General features: G+C 43.6%; 3 protein-coding genes across 3 annotated transcripts; 1 reads left to right on the plus strand and 2 right to left on the minus strand.

Annotated features, from left to right (window-relative positions):
* Window positions 1–101: 101 nt before the first annotated feature.
* On the minus strand, window positions 102–16,177 carry LOC129731437 (TBC1 domain family member 15). The gene is made up of 3 exons (XM_055691437.1): window positions 15,756–16,177; window positions 14,728–15,627; window positions 102–1,273 (listed from the first exon to the last, which is right to left on the minus strand). Exons 1-3 carry the CDS (start codon window positions 15,774–15,776, stop codon window positions 260–262), a joined length of 1,935 nt encoding a protein of 644 aa, XP_055547412.1. The 5' UTR covers window positions 15,777–16,177; the 3' UTR covers window positions 102–259.
* A 325-nt stretch (window positions 16,178–16,502) lies between these two features.
* On the plus strand, window positions 16,503–17,213 carry LOC129727764 (NEDD8). Its single transcript, XM_055685907.1, has 3 exons — window positions 16,503–16,678; window positions 16,743–16,873; window positions 16,935–17,213. The coding sequence occupies exons 1-3, from the start codon at window positions 16,661–16,663 to the stop codon at window positions 17,020–17,022; spliced, it is 237 nt and encodes a 78-aa protein (XP_055541882.1). The 5' UTR covers window positions 16,503–16,660; the 3' UTR covers window positions 17,023–17,213.
* Window positions 17,108–18,410, minus strand: LOC129727763 (KRR1 small subunit processome component homolog). The gene has a single exon (XM_055685906.1). It carries the CDS (start codon window positions 18,292–18,294, stop codon window positions 17,239–17,241), a length of 1,056 nt encoding a protein of 351 aa, XP_055541881.1. The 5' UTR covers window positions 18,295–18,410; the 3' UTR covers window positions 17,108–17,238.
* Between the last annotated feature and the right edge of the window lie 2,000 nt (window positions 18,411–20,410).

Here is a 20,410-nt window from a genome sequence, read left to right on the forward strand (position 1 = left end):
CCAATTCGAAAAAAAATCTTTAATAAGCACAACTGTACATTTTCTACAAAAGTATAACTTCTATACATAAATCAGAGGAAATCACCTAATTCGCCAAAAGCTCCCATCTGCCCAAAGTATTCGTGAGCATATTTTTATTTTCTGCCTTCTGCAACTGGGATTAACAATGAAAGGGTTGTTTATAAAAAAAATCGCTACATAAAAGCTCGACTGTCGTTTTTTACTTCGTCCGACGACTTGCGCGTTCTAGTCTATTCGATTAGAAAAACGCATAACTCATCGATAGGTCACACGCTTCATCAACCTTTCGTTGCATCAATTCTTGCTCTTCGGTGGACTTTTCGTTCACAATTGACATACAGCTGTCGTCGTCTTCGTCACTGCCGGTCCCGTCCGGACTAACTTCTTCGCCAATCAGTTTTCGCAGTTCGAGCTGCGCTTCTTTGGATGTATCCAGCGTTTTTTTTACCTGCATATAAATGCTTTCCGCCTGCTCTAGGACGGCCAGCAAGTTTAAATTTCCGGACAGTTCGTTTACGTGCTTCAGGATTTCGGTGAACGTGAACTGGCCGTTTATGAAGACGTCCATTTCCTGATCTAGGATTGCCACGCAGATGAAAAGATGAAAGTTCGGACAAGGCAAGCCTGTCCAAAGAACCTCCCACAGTTGCATAATATCCTTGTTGTTGAACTCCCGCTTGAACCACACCAACAACCATCGGAAACAAAAGTACATATTCTCTGATTGATTTTCCTTTAAATAGTTATAAAGTTCTTCGTTCACGAAGGCAAGCAATGTTCGCAAATGTTCCAACTGTTGCTTCATTCCCTTTTGGTCGATGTCGAAGTTGTTGAACACCCGCTGCATGAAACCCACAAAGCACCAGAAGCTTTCCGCTTCGTTCTGAACGAGGCTCAAAATAGGCGCCAACAGATCACTCATCCCCTGCACGTATCCGAGGTCGAAGTTATACATCACATAGGTCATCAAGATGTCCTGTAGCTTGGTAAGATTTGGATTATCGTCGCCGGCGAAGAATTCGTACGTTCTGTCCGTACGCTTGACGTCTTTCTCGATCTGGCACTTTCGTTCTCGATAGCCGTTGAAGTTGTGCTCCTGCGTCGGCGTGAACGTCAGCCACTGCAACTTCATCTGGAAGTATTCCTGCGTTTTGGCGGCACGCCGCTCGTCCCGCTGATTCGCGCTGTGCTCCCAGAGATCTAGCCCGAGCAGATACTTCCACAGCTCCGCACGGATGCTTTCGTCGATGCCCTGGTGGGGGAGAAAAGAGCGGGGAATTGTTGGCATCAGTAAAAAAATACTTTTAAATGATTGCGATTTTTTTTTGTTCCCATTGCCTCAAATTTATCGATAAAGAGTACAGCTCAAGCAGCTTGTTTTTCCTTTTTGTTTAATACACTCAAATGTGAAAGAAAAAAAAAATATTTAAAAAAACAATAACAAAAATATAATGGGTTTACATCTAAGATGAACAGAATCAATTTTATATATTTCACCCACTCAATGGGGAGTTTTAATTTGAAAAAATACTTGCTTTTTCTTATACTAATCGATGACCGACCTTTCAGTAGGCACTACGTATTTTTTCTTAAATCTCTACGAAGCAAACTTGCCGAAGGATGAGAAATAATTTCGCGTGGAAGTAAGCCGTTCGTCAAACATTCAATCAGTTCGAGGTGGATAACTTTTTCTAAAAGCATCGTAGCGCCTTACGGTCTTCAGAAGAGTTTTTTCCAGGAAAAGTTTTTTCCAGGTATTGATATATTTTTAGGAGCCAACTGGACATCTCTAGAGAATAAGTTTTGAAAAAGTGGGTTTTCCCATCTAAAATCGTATGGAAACTTTGAAAATCGGGCGCAAAAATATAGTTCCACCGATCGATCTGAAAAGTTACACGGTTGTTATAGGACCCATAAGGAACACGAAAAGTGCATGGGAGCTAGAATTAATTTTTTGTCCCTCCCTAATGTCCATGTTCGACAGGTACTGTTCCACTGTTTTGTTTGGCCGATTTCACCGACCTCCCGGCCAAGCATACGCAGTGGTCACTATTCCCTCGGTCTTTCTTTTTAATATACTTTAGAGCTTCTTGTCGATCAGGGTCGTCGGTCCGGAACGGGCTTTCATTCGATGGTCTGATTGTTGCCTAATAGTTCCAAGATGTTGTAGATTTTGATCCGTTTTCGATGCGGCGGGTACCGTTTTTGGAACGCGCACACTTTTGAACGGAGTAGCTTCACTGTTTTCCCCATCACGGTTAGAGTTTGACTGATAGAGTCTACTGGCTCATGGATTACTATGATTGATGCTGTATTGGTAATTTCATCAGTGCGTGTAAAGGTAAACCCACGAAAAATCGGCAATTTAGTTCAATTACGACGAGGATGACCGTGGAAATTGGATAGCTAAGGTCCTGCAGCTTGGACTGATGGACGAGTGTTTGGTGCAGAGCCATGAGCCATGAAGTGTAGCAGGCATACAAATCGGCGTATACAGACAAAAGGATAGTCTCAACCTCAGAAGAAGGGTACGTAGTTGCTAAGGTGAACGGAGTGTTCTACTGCAGTTGCTATGCTCCGCCACGTTGGTCTACCGAAAGGTTCACCCAGACGGTCGACCTCCTATCCATGGAGCTAACGGGCCTAACGCCGGTGGTGGTGGCGGGCGACTTCAACGCTTGGGCTGTTGAGTGGGGAAGTTGCTTCACGAACCAGAGGGGCCAGATCCTGTTGGAGGCTTTTGCAAAGCTCAACCTAGATCTGGCCAACGTTGGGAACAAAAGTACATTTAGCAGGAATGGTGCGGAGTCGATCATCGACGTGACGTTCTCCAGCTCAGGACTGATCAAGAACTGGAGGGTAGACGATGGCTACACTAATAGCGACCACCAGGCGGTCTGTTTTAGTGTAGACAACAACGAGAGGCGGCAATAAACGGGTAGAGCCAACACTCCGACCGTTCGCGGGTGGAAGACATCGCACTTTGATGCCGAGGTATTCGAAGAGGCAATGAGAAGGGAGCGCGAGGGGGGCAGTTGGCTCCGCCCGACTGCTGACCAACTAGTTGCTATGCTATCGCGGGCGTGCGACGCCACCATGCCTAGGACTCGCCAACCTAGGAATGGAAAGCCACCGGTTTACTGGTGGACGGACGCGATAGCCGACCTTTGCAGTGCGTGCCTCCGTGCAAGACGGAGGATGCAGCGTGCGCGAAACGAAGAAGAGAGGACAGAGCGCCGCGCAGCATTCAGTTCGGCAAGATCGATGCTAAAGAGTGCGATAAAGGCCAGCAAGAGGGCCTGCTTCGATAGGCTATGTGCGAGTGCCAATACAAATCCGTGGGGTGACGCCTACAGGATCGTAATGGCCAAGACTAAAGGCGCGCTGGCACCTGCAGAGCGATCACCAGCGATGCTGGAGCGTATCATCGAGGGACTCTTTCCACGCCACGAGCCAAGTCCTTGGCCTCCGGCGGTCGAGTCTCACGTCCGACGTTCCAGTATCTCAGACATAGACCAGAGATGGTCGGCCAACCTGCCGAGCATCCAATCCGTGAGCGACGACAGCCGTGTCGAGGCAGGGGAGGAGGCAAGGGTTACGAATGAGGAACTCATCGTGATCGCCAAATCCCTATAGGTGAGCAAGGCACCGGGACCGGATGGTATCCCTAACCTGGCGATCAGGCTGGCGATAAAAACGGCCCACGGGCTGTTCAGGGCAGTCATGCAGAGGTGCCTGGATGACTGTCTCTTTCCGGACAGGTGGAAGCGGCAGAGACTGGTCTTATTGCCGAAGGCTGGGAAACCGCCAGGGGACCCATCGGCATATAGGCCTATCTGCCTGCTGGACACCGCGGGCAAGGTGCTTGAGAGGATCATCCTCAACAGACTGGGGTACACGGAGGGTGTACACGGTCTGGCAAGTAACCAGTTCGGCTTCCGGAAGGGCAGGTCCACGCTGGACGCAATCTCTTCCGTCATCAAGACGGCGGAGGTAACAATCCAGCGCAAGAGAAGGGGAATACGCTACTGCGCAATCGTCACGCTCGACGTGAAGAATGCGTTCAATAGTGCCAGTTGGGACTCCATAGCGCTCGCGCTCAGGAGCATCCATGTACCGGTGTCGCTGTACAAGATTCTGGAAAATTATTTCCAGAATCGAGTACTTGTTTACGACACAGAGGAGGGTCAGAAGTGCGTCCCAATTACCGCAGGAGTTCCGCAAGGTTCTATCCTGGGCCCGGTGTTGTGGAATGTCATGTATGACGGAGTGTTAAAACTTAAGTTCCCTGTAGGGGTTGTGATCGTCGGCTTTTCAGACGACATAACGCTGGAGGTTTACGGCGAGTCTATCGAGGAGGTCGAGTTGACGGCCGCGCACTGTATACGCAAGGTCGAGGACTGGATGCGCTCCAGGAAACTGGAGCTCGCGCATCATAAGACGGAGGTCACGGTTGTGACCAACCGTAAATCGGAGCAACAGGCGGTGGTCAGAGTCGGAGACTGCACCATCACCTCGAAGCGATCCCTGAAGCTCTTGGGGGTTATGGTGGACGACAAGCTCACGTTCGGGAGTCACGTCGACTATGCCTGTAAGAGGGCCTCATCGGCTATTGCAGCACTATCTCGTATGATGTCCAATAGCTCAGCGGTTTATGGCAGCAAGCGAAGACTTCTTGCCAGCGTGGTTTCGTCCATACTTAGATATGGTGGGCCAGTGTGGTCCAGAGCGCTAGGTACTAACAGTTACAGTGGTAAACTGGAAAGTACCTACAGGCTCATGTGCCTGAGAGTTGCGAGTGCGTATCGTACGGTGTCATACGATGCAATCTGTGTCTTGTCCGGCATGATGCCTATCAGCATCGCCATCAAGGAGGACAGAGAGTGTTTCGACCAACGTGACACAAGGGGCATACGAGGTACCAGAAGGTCATTCTCGATGCTCCGCTGGCAGCGGGAATGGTCCAACTCCACAAAGGGCAGATGGACGCACCGACTCATACCGGAGATATCCGGCTGGGTCGGGAGACGACATGGTGAAGTGAACTTCCACCTGACACAAATCCTGTCAGGCCATGGTTGTTTCAGGCAATATCTGCACAGGTTCGGACACGCGGTGTCCCCCATGTGTCCCGAGTGCGTGGAGGAGGAGGAGACTGCTGAGCATGTCTTCTTCGTATGCCCCCGTTTCGTAAGAGCGAGGAGCAACATGATGGCTGTGAGCGGGCCTGGCACTACTCCGGACAATCTAGTCCGGAGGATGTGCGACGACCCGGACATCTGGAACGCGGTCTGTGCGGCCGCCTCTCAGATTGTTCTGGAGCTGCAACGTGTGTGGCGGGTCAACCACCAACACGCCAGTGGTAGCTAATTACCAGTCTCCAGGTAGTTAGCTAGGAGGTTATAAGAGTAAAGAGGGTGCATCACGCACAAAAGCCACTTCCCGACGTAATACTTAACCGTCGTTCCGGGAAGACCAGGGCTGGAGACTGGAGGGGTTTTAGTGGGTCGGGACAGGGATAAGTAGGTGTCTGGGGGAGTGTAACTACCCCAGCATCTCTCCCCTAGTCTCATCCCCACACCCTGAGTTCTCTTCTCAGGTGTCTGTTTGCAGATTTCCCCGCCACCTTTAAAAAAAAAAAAAAGACAAAAGGATAGCGGGGCGGATGTGCGGAGTATCCGCCGATCTTGCACTGACGAGATGATACTTAAGCTCTGGAAGGACGCCAAAAACAAGGGAGCTACCTACAAAACGGTACCGGAAAAAGTCCTAGGGAGGAAGGTGCAAGTGCGGGCACTCACCTCAGAGGTGATTCTCCAGCTTAAAAACCTGGATGAAATCACCGAGGGATGCGACATTGCACAAGCCCTCAAAGCGAAGTGCGGGGTGGAGGTGGCTAAAGAGTCAATCCGCCTCCGCAAGGTCCGTCGGGGACCCAGGTAGCTACCTTCCGACTACCGTCGGCGGACGTTAACCTGGCCCTGGAAGAAAACAAGTTGAAAACAAGACTTCAACAACCGGACATTTGCTTCCGGTGCTTTGAGGGAGGACATAAGTCCTGGACCTGCAAGGAGCCCGATAGGAGCCAACTGTGCAGGCGATGTGGAGGTGCTGGCCATAAAGCGAAGGACTGTGGGGAGTCTCCCAAGTGTATGGTATGTTCCGGGAAACGGGACGCGAAACACTTTATGGGAGGCCCCAGGTGCCCAGCCGATAAGCCGGCTGCGAAACCACGGGCGTAAGAGTGACGCAACTAAACCTGAACCATTGCTTCGCGGCCCAGCAGCTGCTACACCATGCAGCCACTGAGTCGTTGTCGTACATCGCCATCATATACCCCTACCGCATCCTTCCCGGAAACGGCAACTGGGTTGCGGATGAGTCCAGTATGGCGGCCATATGTACGACGAGCAAGTTCCCGGTTCAGGAGGTTGTCTCAACCACAGAAGAAGGGTACGTAGTTGCCAAGGTGAACGGAATGTTCTACTGCATTTGCTATGCCGCGTTGGTCTACCGAAAGGTTCACCCAGATGATCGACCTGTTATCCATGGAGATAACGGGCCTAACGCCGTTGGTAGTGGCGGGCGACTCCAACGCGTGGGCTGTCGAGTGGGTCCTTCGTCACAAATAAAATTGGACTTTTGAAGTAGAATACTTCTCTCAGGAAGTTCGGCTACATAGGGATGTGAAATGAAAATCTAAAACCAAAAAAAGTGAAAAATATGTCCAATTTCAAATGCTAATAAATCGGTTAGTATCCGATGGATTTCCTACGTTCTTGCAGCAATAGATTGAAAAACCTTCTAAGATTCTTCCCAAAATAAGATAATTGTAATTTTATTATTCACACTATTATACTATTGAAAATAGTCAAACCTTGTCAAAACGAAAAATTCGACCTCTGATTGGTCATTATATGATTGCTTCCTAAGCACGATCGACAGAATCATATACCTTGCAATTGAAAACATGCTATTTAGCCTATATAAGAGCCTTTTTCAGCCGAAGCCGCTCATAATAGTTCTAGACAGCGACAACCGCAGTCGTCCTTCCTTAGTAGCAGCACTAGCCCTGTGGTTGGTCACCACGTCTCAGGAGCAGCGCGGTTTTTCTCAGCGTGTGTCGCCAGACTGCCATTATTCCCCCCGTGTTGGGGCAGCATGAAGATTGCCATCAGGAAATCCAATTTTGGAAATCAAAATGCCTTTTTCAAGGCAAATGAACAAGTCATTGAAAGTTAATAGTTTTTGACAACGCAAGCAAGATTCTGTGTTGGATCCTAGCAATTCGAATTTGTCGCACCCGTTTTATTTACTGAATGTGAAATAGCTTCCACAGTGCATGTTGTCCATGTATCTTAATTCCTCCACTGTTAGGGCAGCTCAAAGTTTGTGATCAGCAACCGATTTCGAACCGCAAAATGCCTTTTTCAAGGCAAATAAACAAATAATTGAAGGTTAATAATTTTCTGGCATCAACACAAGCAGACATTCTGTGCGGGATGCAATCAAATTCTGTTGTAGTTGTCTAATTTTTACTTTATTTAGTAAAACCCCCACTGTAGGGGCAGCGCAAAGGCTGCGATCAGCATAACCGACTTTGAATAACAAACTGCCCTGTTAGAACGCATTCACAAAGACAGTTAGTTCGACTATGCAAAGCTAATATGAAGTCGATTCAATCAATCAGCGTTAACAAAATTTCGTCGTCTCCCAGCTGCCAAGTTGCAACATGATGCAACACGCAACAGCGAGCAAACGAAATCGCTTGATGTTACAAACCGCGATAAGATACGGGTTAAAACCGTTGCGTGTGTGAGAGCACCATCGGTGTTTATTCGCTGGATACAAAAATCAAATGCGAATTGTGGAATAATTCGTCTAAAGAACATAAGGAAATGGTAAAACTGAACAGAAAGGCGTGGCCTATTTCGTAGCGTTCTTCGGCTATAAAAGAGTGTTTCTGAGTAAACTAGCTACATTCATTAGTCGGAAGGTGAGCTGGATGGACCGTCCACAACGTTGACAGCAGTAGCACCAGATATCAGCACTCAGCAGTAACAGACAATACAGCGTAGACAATGTGAAAACACCTTTCTATTGTGTTGGCCGTGCGCATTGAGCCTCTGCCAGGCTAAACGCGAAAAGCGGTGCGAACAGATTCGCCCGGCCGTAGGTTAATCGGCTATCGGCGTAACACAGAGATGCAATCAGCGTCATATCTGATTTTGAATTCAACAACAAACTGTCCTTTTTAGGACAACCAAACAAATGAAATGAAGATTTAATATTTTCTTGTTCTGAGCTTTAACCAAAAATTAATTATCTTAATTTGAATTCACATGTAAACATACTCTGACTGTTGAAACTTGTTTGCGCCGCAAAGAGTTTGTACTTTTCCTGTTCAGTGAGGTCGTATTAATATGTGCAAACTGAAATTGAGTAGTACTTCAACTTCATTTGCACAGAATTTTCAATACTGCCAATGAGCGGTCAACATTTATTTGCTAGGAAGAATGACTGACACGCAAGCAGCCGGGTTATCTCTCTTGTAAAAGTATTCTACTTCAACCTTGCGGTCGTGGCTTTGCACACAACCCTCCTGTGATTTTTTTCTTATAATTTTCCCCCGAACGTTTTAAAAATAACATGGAAAAAGTTTTTGTAAACGAGTAATCATTACTTTTTATAGAAAAACTTGTGTTTATTTTCTTACAAAAGACACTAAAGCTGATCAAAAAACAAATATTTCTTTTATTTTGTTCCCGTGATCATTGAACTACAATTTATTTATTTTTCTCTGAAGAGTCACAGACGTAATCATTTCACTTGTGAAAGGAAAGTATTTTTTCCATTATGTAGTCACGATGATAATTTGAAGTACAAATGGCTTTTTGTCTTAGAATAGTCACCAATAGTTTTATAGAAATAGTTTCCCCAAGTAAGTCACTGCGACTGTTGTAAGAAAATATTTGACAAAAGTTTTGTTTAATAAAATTCGTGACCTTTTGAAAAAAAGTGGAAGAGGTTGTTTATACGAAACGACCGCAAGGTCAACGTAGAATTACGACAGCCTCTCTTATGTCAATAATTTTTTGCAATAGCTTTGGAAATACACTCGATTAGGGTTAGTCATTTTAATGGTGTGAAGCGATATATTTTTCCGTATTTGTTTTCGTATATTATTTTTGCTTCAAAAATAAACGGAATCCGTTGGAAACTAGCTGAGTTCAGAACTTTTGAAAGTGGGCAATATTCGTGACGCTCTCGATGCTTTCGGTTTTACAGTTTGTACAACTATATATGTTGCCGTAAGACATAATTCTACGTCGAAAAAACACTAATCGATGTGCTCAAGTCGACTCTGTTGAAAGAAACATAAAAAAATCGTATAATCAATTCATAAATGTTTGATATTAGTTGTATTTACCAGACAATTGAACTGTGCAGTAACAGTTAATAATTTCAGCCTTGTTAAAGGTTTAAAATAAACAAAGCAGAAAGAATTTTAATTTTCCGAAGGTATCGTCGGAATCCATGTTCAAGTATATGAATATGAAGATTGTTTGTATTTCATGATACTGTAAGAAGACGGAGTTTAACCAGAGAAAGGCCGGAATCCTCAATCGGCAAAGATGCCCCTTCTGTAAATTGTTATAAACCATGAGTATGATCGAGATGCTGTAAGAAGTGACTGGTTTGTAATGATGGAAACTTAGTAAATTGACATTTACGGATTTGTTTCGCATATACCGCTTGTGATGCACAGTGTTAATGAATCGTAATATACATCACACTGCTGCGCAATTGCAGCAGCATCAAACTGCAATCAAAGTTGCAATTTAGCAATAACCATTCATTATGCTCTTCGAAATATATTTATTAGCCTTGAAAAAGACTGGTTGCTGCAGTTGCAAATTTCATTGAATTATCGCATAAATGCTTCATGGTCCAGATAGCGCGCGATATCCGCCCTGACAAAGATTGAAACCCGGCTTTTCTTTCTTCTTCACGATCAGCAACCAACGTCCGTGTGGTATCGGCACAATCATGGACTGAATTATACATAAAACACAAAGCGCACATTCTTAGTCAACCAGGTATATTCTGTCGACCTTGTTAGGGAAAGAAGCATTGTGCGACCAATCAGAGGTCGACATTTGCGTTTCGACAAGGCTTGACAATTTTCAATAGTACAACAGTTCGAACAATCAGATTACAACTTTCTGCATTTGGACGGGTGCTTGGTTGATTTTCCAATCGATTACTGCAAAAATGACGAAAATCGGTTGGAAACTGACTGAGCTTAAAACGGTTGAAAATGGTCAATTTTTGTGACGCTGCCGATGTTTTTGGTTTTTGAAATTGGATCCCTGTAATGAAACTGGTCCCCTGTATATGTTGCCGAAAGACGCAATTCTACGTCAAAACTTATAAGTTATAACCATTGTCACAGTGATTTTGGTAATCATCTCTTAAATAAAAATCAGAAGAGTAAACATCGGGCTTTGACCAACAAATGTTACTATTCAGCCACCTTGACTTTTGTAAGGTAACATATGCCAAATGTTGTCATTGAAGAATATGTGATCTTTCTGAGAGTTCCGCGGGATTTTAGTAACTATCCTTTTTGAACAAAGTAACAAAAAAAAAATAGTTCAATTTAATAAGGTTACATATTCCCTGAAACTAACGTTCGATTGGTGTTGTCTCAAATGAGTCCCCGTATCAGTTGATCTCTATTGAAGAAGCAAGAAATTATCGATAACCGAAAAAATGCATCTTGTTTACAAAAGTCACCAAGAATAATTGGTGACGAACACCTGAGGTTTGTTGGCTCACTAAAATGGGGGAAATACTAGCTAAAAGCGGCGAAAGTAGTCCATTATAAAACTAAACCATGATATGATTTAGTCGTTTTCCTTGAAAACTGTCATGTATTTTGTAGCAAGATTACAACAGGAGTCACTTATAAACAGACATTTGCCTTAAAAGATCAACAAAATTATTTTTTCTTGTTTCTAAAATATTAAACATTTTACAAATACTATCTAGAACCTAATGTTTTTGAAGGCGCGTTAAAATGTTAAGGGGTAGGCGATATGCTTTCTCAAATAACATTGCATTTGTTCGTGAGTTGGTCACGAATAGTATGTTTTATTTTAAAACTTTATCACGAAAAATATTCATGAATGTGTTTATAAAAATATGTCTCGCGGTGACAATTTAAAAAAAAATAGAAATGTTACTGGTTTTTCCTATAAATATCACCAAGTTAAAAATATGTAAATGTAGAAATTTTCTAACAAACCACTTTGTGACAATTACTAAAAGTTTGTATAAGGCTCTAAGCCCCGCCTTTTCGACGCTTTTTCAGCATTCCTGACCATTTAAAGAACATATTCTTCATACGAATATAAATCTTCTCTTAAAGGTCACCAATATGTCATTTGTGCGGACTGGGGTACTTGTCTACAACACGGAGGAGGGTCAGAAATGCGTCCCAATTACCGCAGGAGTTCCGCAAGGTTCTATCTTGGGTCCGGTGTTGTGGAATGTCATGTACGACGGGGTGTTGAGACTCAAGTTTCCTGTAGGGGTTGTGATCGTCGGCTTTGTAGACGACATAACGCTGGAAGTTTCAGCGAGTCAATCGAGGAGGTCGAGTTGACGGCCGCGCACTGTATACGCAAGGTCGAGGACTTGATGGGGACATAAGACGGAGGTTACGGTTGTGAACAACCGGAAATCGGAGCAACAGGCGGTGGTCAGAGTCGGAGATTGCACCATCCACTCAAAGCTATCTCTGAAGCTCTTGTGGGTTATGGTTGACGATAAGCTCACGTTCGGGAGTCACGTCGGCTATGCCAGTAAGAGGGCCTCATCGGCTATTGCAGCACTATTTCGCATGATGTCTAATAGCTCAGCGGTCTAACTCCACAAAGGGCAGATAGACGCACCGTCTTATTCCGGAGATATCCGGCTGGGTCGGGAAGCGGCATGGTGAAGTGAACTTCCACCTGACACAGATCCTGTCAGGCCATGGCTGCTTCAGACAATATCTGCACAGGTTCAGACACGCGGGGTCCCCCATGTGTCCCGAGTGCGTGGAGGAGGAGGAGACTGCTGAGCATGTCTTTTTCGTATGCCCCCGTTTCGTAAGAGCGAGGAGCAACATGATGGCTGTGAGCGGGCCTGGCACTACTCCGGACAATCTAGTCCGGAGGATGTGCGACGACCCGGACATCTGGAGCACGGCCAGTGCGGCCGCCTCTCAGATTGTCCTGGAGCTGCAACGTGTGTGGCGGGTCAACCACCAACACGCCAGTGGTACACAGTAAAAAATTCTGAATATTACACGTCACGTAAATAACTTCCCATTGAAATTTTAGCTGTTTTTGACGTAAACCATCATTTTGTTTGAAAATTATGTGCAATTCCATTAAAATTTCTGTTGATTCTGACGTAAACCACGATTTAATTTGAAAATTATGTACAATATCATTTAAAGTAGCGTGGAATATTATGGAATTTTCTATCATAAGCGATGGAGGCAATTCTTTACATGCGATTCGACATAAAGTTTTCTTACTGTGTAGCTAACAACCAGTCTTCATGTAGTTAGCTAGGAGGTTATAAGAGTAAAGAGGGTCACGCACAAAAGCCACTCCTCGACGTCATACTAACCGTCGTTCCGGGAAGAGTAATGCTGGAGACAGGAGGGGTTTTAGTGGGTCGGGACAGGGACCAGTAGGTGTTTGGGGGAGTGTAACTACCCCAGTATCTCTCCCCTAGTCTCATCCCCACACCCTGAGTTCGCTTCTCAGGTGCCTGTTCGCAGATTTCCCCGCCACCTTAAAAAAAAGACAAGAGGATAGCTCAAAGAGCTTAGCGAGGATGTTAGGACAACCCGTCGGCCTCATACCGGATGATCCTGGAACCCCGCAGAGGCAAAGGGAGCTCACTCAAGAGGTGACTCTCCAAACCTGAAGAACCTGGACGAGATTACCGAAGGGTGCGACATTGCACAAGCCTTCGACAAGCAGTGTGAAGTAGTGATTATCAGGCTTGTCTTTTCTCCTCGGAGAAACACTACCATGTAGGGGATTATCTTTCACTGCACAAACAACTACTCTCACACTGGTGAGCAAAGTGACGCACTTGCTTGGAAAGAAAAGCGAATCGTGTGTATCAGGGGAGCTTGCATCTTGACAAGTAGATTTACAATTTTCCTACAATTCTATTCACGTAACTGCTGAATAGGCTGTCTCAAAAAATGTTGAAAAAGTCAAGGTGCTCAACCCCAAATTGAAAGATAAGGTAATTCATAGCATTTTTGTAGAACATTTTGACTTTCTAAAAAATCGTTTTCAGGTTGCGTGATTTATGAAAAAATAACTTTTTCAAGTTACAAACCCACTCTTTTGCACTTTTTTCAAATCTGTTTGTTTACTTCATTTTTCCATATATTTTTTATTTTTGTAGAGTTGTTTTCTAATATTTTGCATGGGTTAGTTAAAAAAAAATTGTGGATTAATTTTTCTGTGATGGACTCTGGGAGTCAAATAGGAATCGAACAGAATTGAAAAAAGTGCAGAAGAGTTGGTTTGTAGCTTAAAAAAGTCGTTTTTTCATAAATCACGTCTGGGCAATCTGAAATCAATTTTTTATGACGTTTTCGTTTTTGCGGTGTAGCTACCCCGCGGACTACACTTTGTCCTATCACTGTTTTTTACATTTTCCGGACTATCCCGGACTACCCTTTTTCTGTCCCGGACAGTCCGCGCAAGAAACAGAGTGCAGTTTTGAAGACACCAACACATTCACACGTATGTGTCAAAATCAAAAAGAAAATGTGTCAAAGTCGGTTTGCTTTGATTATCGTTCTTCGCGTGTCAACAAACATCAGGTTGAATTTTATTTATTTTATTTTGTTATTTTGTCATTTTTCAGTAAATTGGCAAATTTTTCGTACAGTAGCACAAATGCGATAAAAGACAATGGCGATAATGACCAAAACAAAAGTGACAGTTACCTCTGGTATTACGCACACCATTGCAACTGCTCGAAAAGTGTTTTTTTTTTCAGCTGCAAAGCGTAGTCCGGGACGGAATAGTCCTGCCGTAAAAACGAATTCGACATTAGAAAGTCGAAATGTGTTAACATCGATTTTTTGCCCTTTTTTATGTTAAAACGTTATAAGCAGACCATCCAGCAAGTTTCAGAACCTAAGCGGTTGTTCGCGCAAGTCAATTTATACGCGTTACATTTTTACATTCACTCGTTTTCTATCAAACATCGAAAATTCACTGATTTTTCTAAAGCAAAAAAAACTCAACTTTTCGAGACGACCACATTGTTTTTCAATATTGATCAAGAGAAAAAAAAACATCATTAAAAGTCGTCGAATGTCAAGGCACACTAGATTGAATGGGAAGCTAAAATATGTAAAGTTTATATTTCGTTTCTGATTATTATTTTTTTACGTTCAGACGCAAATTTAAAGAAAACCGGTACAAGATACAAGATTTTACTTCTTCATTTTCATTAAAACAAGGTGAAATGATGTACGGGGCTTGAGGTCAGCTTGCCTTGCCAACTCATAAGCAATTACCAAAAATAGAGTTTAGCACACTGACGATAGCTTCACACACGTTCTTTTTCATGCAAAAAGAATTTAAAAATTTAAAATACCGTAATACTCACCCCTCGAAAAATAATATCCTTCACCCGTTCCGGTTCTAGAATCGCCCCATTGAGAGCTCGAAACTCGGCCCACTTCTCACTACTCAGTGGACAACCTCGCTGGGCGGGAGGCCTTGGCACCAGTTTCCTTTTCGGCGACTTTGTCTCAATACCATTGATTTCTGGCTTTTCCCCGTTCTGCATACCGCCGTCATCCACCGTTTCCTTCAACGGACTGGTCAATCGCGATCGGCTCTCCGACGACGGCTCCGTTTGCCTTACGGCAGGTAGTAAGTGCACCGTGGCTAGCTTGGACATAATATCCATGTACGTACTGGTCCGTGGTCGACTCCTGATATCTTCGATGTTTAGTTCGGAAAAGGACCGCTGCAGCTTGTCATTGTCCGGTTCCTCCTGGAGGCAATGGTAGAACTGCTTTCGCCGGGTGCTTTTTCGAATAAAACGCTTGCGTTCGAGGAAATCCACAAACGAGTGCGGCGATCCATGGTGGAACAAATACAAACTGTGAACGGTAAAGTCTTGGTTGTACAAACGCAGCTCGTTTCTGCCGAATTCGATTCCCTTGAGGTCACGAAACAGGACCTGAATGGATATTTTGGTGTTTTTCTGTGCATGATTCTCTTCCGGAGAATTGATGTCCGATTTTGCGATGTCAGAAGTATTACCATTTTCCAGAGGAAGTGGAATCGAAGATGTGGATTCGATCGTATCAACTAGTGACCAACCGCTGTCTTGGCATTCTGTGTCTAAAACCTCGCAAGTCTCCGTCTGTTTCCATTCAAAATAATACAGTGAAGTTTTTTGGAAGCGTCCAAAGCATAGAACTCCTTCAGTGTTTAGAGCCGATAAATAAGTGGCACTTGCTTTCTTTAACGTCACTCCATGCTGGAGATAAATTTCCTGTGAATTTGAATCATAAGAGAAAAAATACCGTTAATCTAACAAAAAACCTTTGAAGGTCGTACGGTTGCTCGATGCAGTAAAATCTAGCATACTAATGAGGTCACGCCAAATTCCTGTACATATACCTCTGTGCTTTCATTTTCCATTGTTGGTGATTTTTAGTGCAAGGTTCTTCGCTATTTTGGTTCGGTTCTTCAGCTGATGACACCTTCCACGCAAAAGGTGAAACACGAGAACCCCTCTCTCCCTCTCTTCACTTCAATCTCTCTCTAGTGTCGATTCACCCGAGGCAAACCCAAAACACTTCTTCTAGACTGGATGACTAATATGTTTACTTTGTTCAGGTTTCGAAGACTTTCAACGATTGATGTTGATAACCAAATTCAAACACTATCTGCTGTAGCAAATTCATACTGAATTTGTTCCATTTTGAAGTGAAGGTAGCAATCAAACTTTAATATTTTTCACTGGCACGCAATACAAAAACTCGCACAATGAACTTCGTCTATTCTTTCCTCAACAATGTTTGTCTGACAGCCTGTGATGCCAGATATTGTTGAAAAACTTCCGAAACAATTTACAAATCTATTAGAATTTCGTTTGAAATTACTATAAAATGTACTTGAAATACGAAACGTTTGATCACACTAGCTTTAAAATCAGTTTACATTGAAGATAATCTGCACACAATCTGGAAAAAACTGCAGATCATTACACTTCAGCATAAAAATGCACACGATTTGCAAAAGCTTCACAAATCTGTACATCTGGTATTGCTGCCGGCAGCACAGCGATTGTAAAACGATAAGTCAGCGTTAACTTTAAACAAAAGCAATTGGCGTGCCCCTCGCGTTGAGCAAATTCGGTGTATGCGTAATTTGCCAGAAAAGCGTCTGTCATTTAGTTGGCTGACTTAAGTAGAAAAGCTGGGAAAACAAAAAAAGAGTGATATCCAAGCCTTTTGTGAGTGAAAAATCAACGCTAAACCAGTTTTCAATTACATTAGCCAGTACAAAACTAAGAAGCAACAATGTTGATCAAAGTGAAGGTAGATTTCGAACGGACCTAGCAGTAAACACAATGTTGCATGTACGCCTTTTTTTATTTTGTAGACGCTAACCGGAAAGGAAATCGAGATCGACATTGAGCCGACGGACAAGGTGGACCGAATCAAGGAACGGGTGGAGGAAAAGGAAGGTATTCCCCCGCAGCAGCAGCGACTGATTTTCTCCGGCAAACAAATGTAGGTTATAAATGTTCGATTGTGAAATCAAATTTTCACTAATGTTTTCGGGGCTTTCCAGGAACGATGACAAAACTGCACAGGACTACAAGGTTCAAGGTGGTTCCGTGCTGCATTTAGTGTTGGCACTGCGTGGTGGACGGCTGTAAATTTTAACTGAATGCAAACTAAGGCAAAAATAAATCGTAATAAGCTGGAAGTGAGATTGACTCGTAGACAAAAGATGTTGGAAAATTGTGTTCCTGGCTATGCAAAACCCAATTTCTATTTCGTAATGATCTGAAGTTGTTTTTCTATTATTTGCTGGGAAATAAAAATGTAATTCACCTAACAGAAATAACGATCAACTTCAAGTTAATTAACATTTATTTTTTAGCTTTCATTTTCTTGTTTGCTTTTGCAATTTTGCCCTTCAACGCTTTGACATCGATTTTATCGTTCTCCTTGGTAGCCTTTTTCGGTTTACTCTCGTCCGGTGCGACGAAGTCCTTTTCGCGACGTGCCTTTTGCTTCTGGGAATTCTTTTTCTCCTTTTCACGCCGCTCCTGGGCCCGTTTGACGTTTTTCTGTGCTTCGGTAAGAAAATATTCGCCCGAGGCCAACTGTTTGTCCACTTTGCTCTCCAGTAGTGGCGGCGGGAAAGGTGTATGCTCCTTCTTTTTTTTCTTCTGCTGCTGCTGCTCTTTCGGTTTCTTTCGTTTGGTGGTGTTCTTCGATTGAAACCGGGGTAGAAAGCGTTCCCAATTTTCGTCCTTAAGCTTTTCGTCCTTCATAAGTTCTTTTTTAATCATCAAAGCTTTTATGTTGTAGATTGGATGAATGTTTTTCATTGTCTCCTCCACAACCTTTCGGACACACTGGAGTCCTTTATATGGACCAATTGCAGAGACGGTCGCACCCTGTACCAATACGTAGCAATTGGTTAGTAGTTCCAGTGACTTCAAAGTGCACCCGTTAGGTCCGATCAGCCGGTTCCTTCGTTTCACGAACTTTGCCTTGTTCCGTACAAGATTCTTGATCTTGATTATATCGCAACTGATTTCGTCATCCAGAACTTTAACAGCCTGTTCGTAGGGCACCGATCGAGAGAGAAGTTTAAGCACATCACGCGCCTTTAGAATGATGAATGGATCCCACGTTTTACGAGTGGTTTTCACCGTCATGTTACCCTGAATCAGATCCAACTCTGCCTTCAGATTGTGTCCATCCAGAGTTTTCGCTACCAGTGGCCAACATTCCTTGATGTACTTTTCTCGATACTTGGGAAACAAACACGAGAACGCACTTTCCTCCAGTAAACCATTTGGGTTGTCTTCCTGTTTGAATTCCGGTATTTTCAACAGCCATGCATTTTCTACCGGACCGTTGAAATGTTCGATACCTTCAGCCTGGTCGTTGTTATCTGATTCGGAATCACTCATTACTATAAGTATTCAGTTGAGCGCGAGCTCTTCAAACAAAATTTAACAAACTCGAAATTAATTGTACTCCACACGCGTACGCGTATTCAGATTGCTACATGTTTACAATCGATGACAGTTTGTGTACCCGATTGGAACCTTCAGGAATGTACCAGAACGACGAATAAGTAGCGTTTCTGAAGGGACACCCTGCAGTTTTGCGCGTTTTGCTCATTTTGGTACACATTAAATTGAAAGTACTCAAGATAGTAGAATCTTACAGAAAATGAAGACGAAATATTCACTATAAAAATCGACACGTTACCGCCGAATGGATTCCACTTACGTCTGTGCTAATAGATGAAGCATATCAACGTGGAATACTTTTGAGTTTCAGTTCACAGCACAAAATCAAGTGTCTTACACTCAGATTTTAATGCTAAAACACGTCAAATGCCAAAACACGTCAAAATAACGAGGATTCCATTACAAATCGATATGGTTCGACATATTCGGTTTATTCGCGTTGAAAGAGATTTCGAAGGCTGTTCGCACCTACGTGAACTCTCGTATGTAATTGTCAAAATGTGCGTGATGACAAAAGCAAAAATATTTCCTACTTTCTTTTTCGCACGCAGAAACCAAACAAATATCAGCAACACCGTCAACGCCAATTAAAGGATTTTCGTGGCTTCAACACACTTCCACCTTAAGCTCAAGTATTACTTCAAAAATTACTTCGTTAATTTGTCTTCTACCTTTATATAAAAGACTAGATTTATATTTATGCTCGCATGTATGTTCCAGCAGAACTCTTGAATGCCTGGACCGATTTTTACCCAACTTGACTGACGAGCAATACAAGCTCATTTTACAAAGGAGGTGATTTTTACTGGACTTACGTCCGACATGTCCAGCCCACCGCGACCTGTCAATCTTAGCGGCGTATACGATAAATGGCTCCCCTAGTAACTCCTGCAGCTCGTGGTTCATTCGTTTTCTCTCGCTCCGTTCTTCATCTGCAATCCACCGAAGATGGTACGTTTCGCTCGAAGACCGCAAGAATGCGTTGGTCCTCCACAAGCATAGTTTATGTCTCATGGCCGTAGAGGACTGCCGGTCTGATCAGTGTCCTGTAGATGGTCAACATGGTGCGGCGGGGCTTCTACTCAATCGGAGAGTCCTGCATACATTCGGTCCTATCCAACAAAGTTCCTTCAGCGCTACGACTTCGAAGTACGACATCGTCCTGTCGTAACCTTGAAAGCAGAGCGATTTGCAGTAGCATGTCCGAAGTTTTCAATCGCACTTTTTATTTCGTTGCCTAAATCCATACTGACTGTTTCGCCAGGAGACTATCGTGGCAGCTCTGTTTAGAATTCCACGCCGACACCAGGTCATCAGCCGCTCTTGTCATGGAGATCAGACGCTGTTTTGCGCCGCAATATCGTGGCAACTCTGTTTAGAATCCCACGCCGACACCAGGACGTTGAGCAGCCGCTCTTGTCATAGAGATCAGACGCTGTTTTGAGCCGCAATATCTTGGTGAACAGACGCTCGAGTTGGCGAAGCATTTTCTCTATCGCCGATGTTTGGTTTACACTCCAATGATTGTCGAATGACAACGATGCCCAGGCAACACCAACCATGTCAATTGTAATCATATAACTCGTGGAGATGTGAGATAAAAACTTCCCAAAAACAGTTTTTGGATAAATAAGCGCTTTTATAACTAATCTTATTCAGCTGACGGTTTCAGCTACTTGTTACATTCGGCTTCCTAAACAGCCGATCAAGGGCTTAACCATTTGAACAACTTTTATACGTGCTGATCGATTATGTAGAAGTGATTATTTATTTTTTTGTACAGCTTGTGGAAAAACTCTTTTACAGCCTTTTTTTGGGTTGATAATGTGTTTGTAAAAACAGTAGCTGCTTTAAAAAGTGATCTGGAAAAAAAGTTGGCTTTTATGAAACAGGTGACAACGACAGAAACTCTTGTTCCTGATGAGAATGACCAGGAAAATATATTGTAAGTTCAGTTATTTCCAATTTGCTCTGCTATCAAAAATAATAACCATCATCTCCATTGATGCATTAAAACAATTTTAAAATAGTTCATCGTACTCAAATTAAT

Source organism: Wyeomyia smithii, chromosome 3, assembly GCF_029784165.1.
Source record: "Wyeomyia smithii strain HCP4-BCI-WySm-NY-G18 chromosome 3, ASM2978416v1, whole genome shotgun sequence".
NCBI lineage: Eukaryota > Metazoa > Arthropoda > Insecta > Diptera > Culicidae > Wyeomyia > Wyeomyia smithii.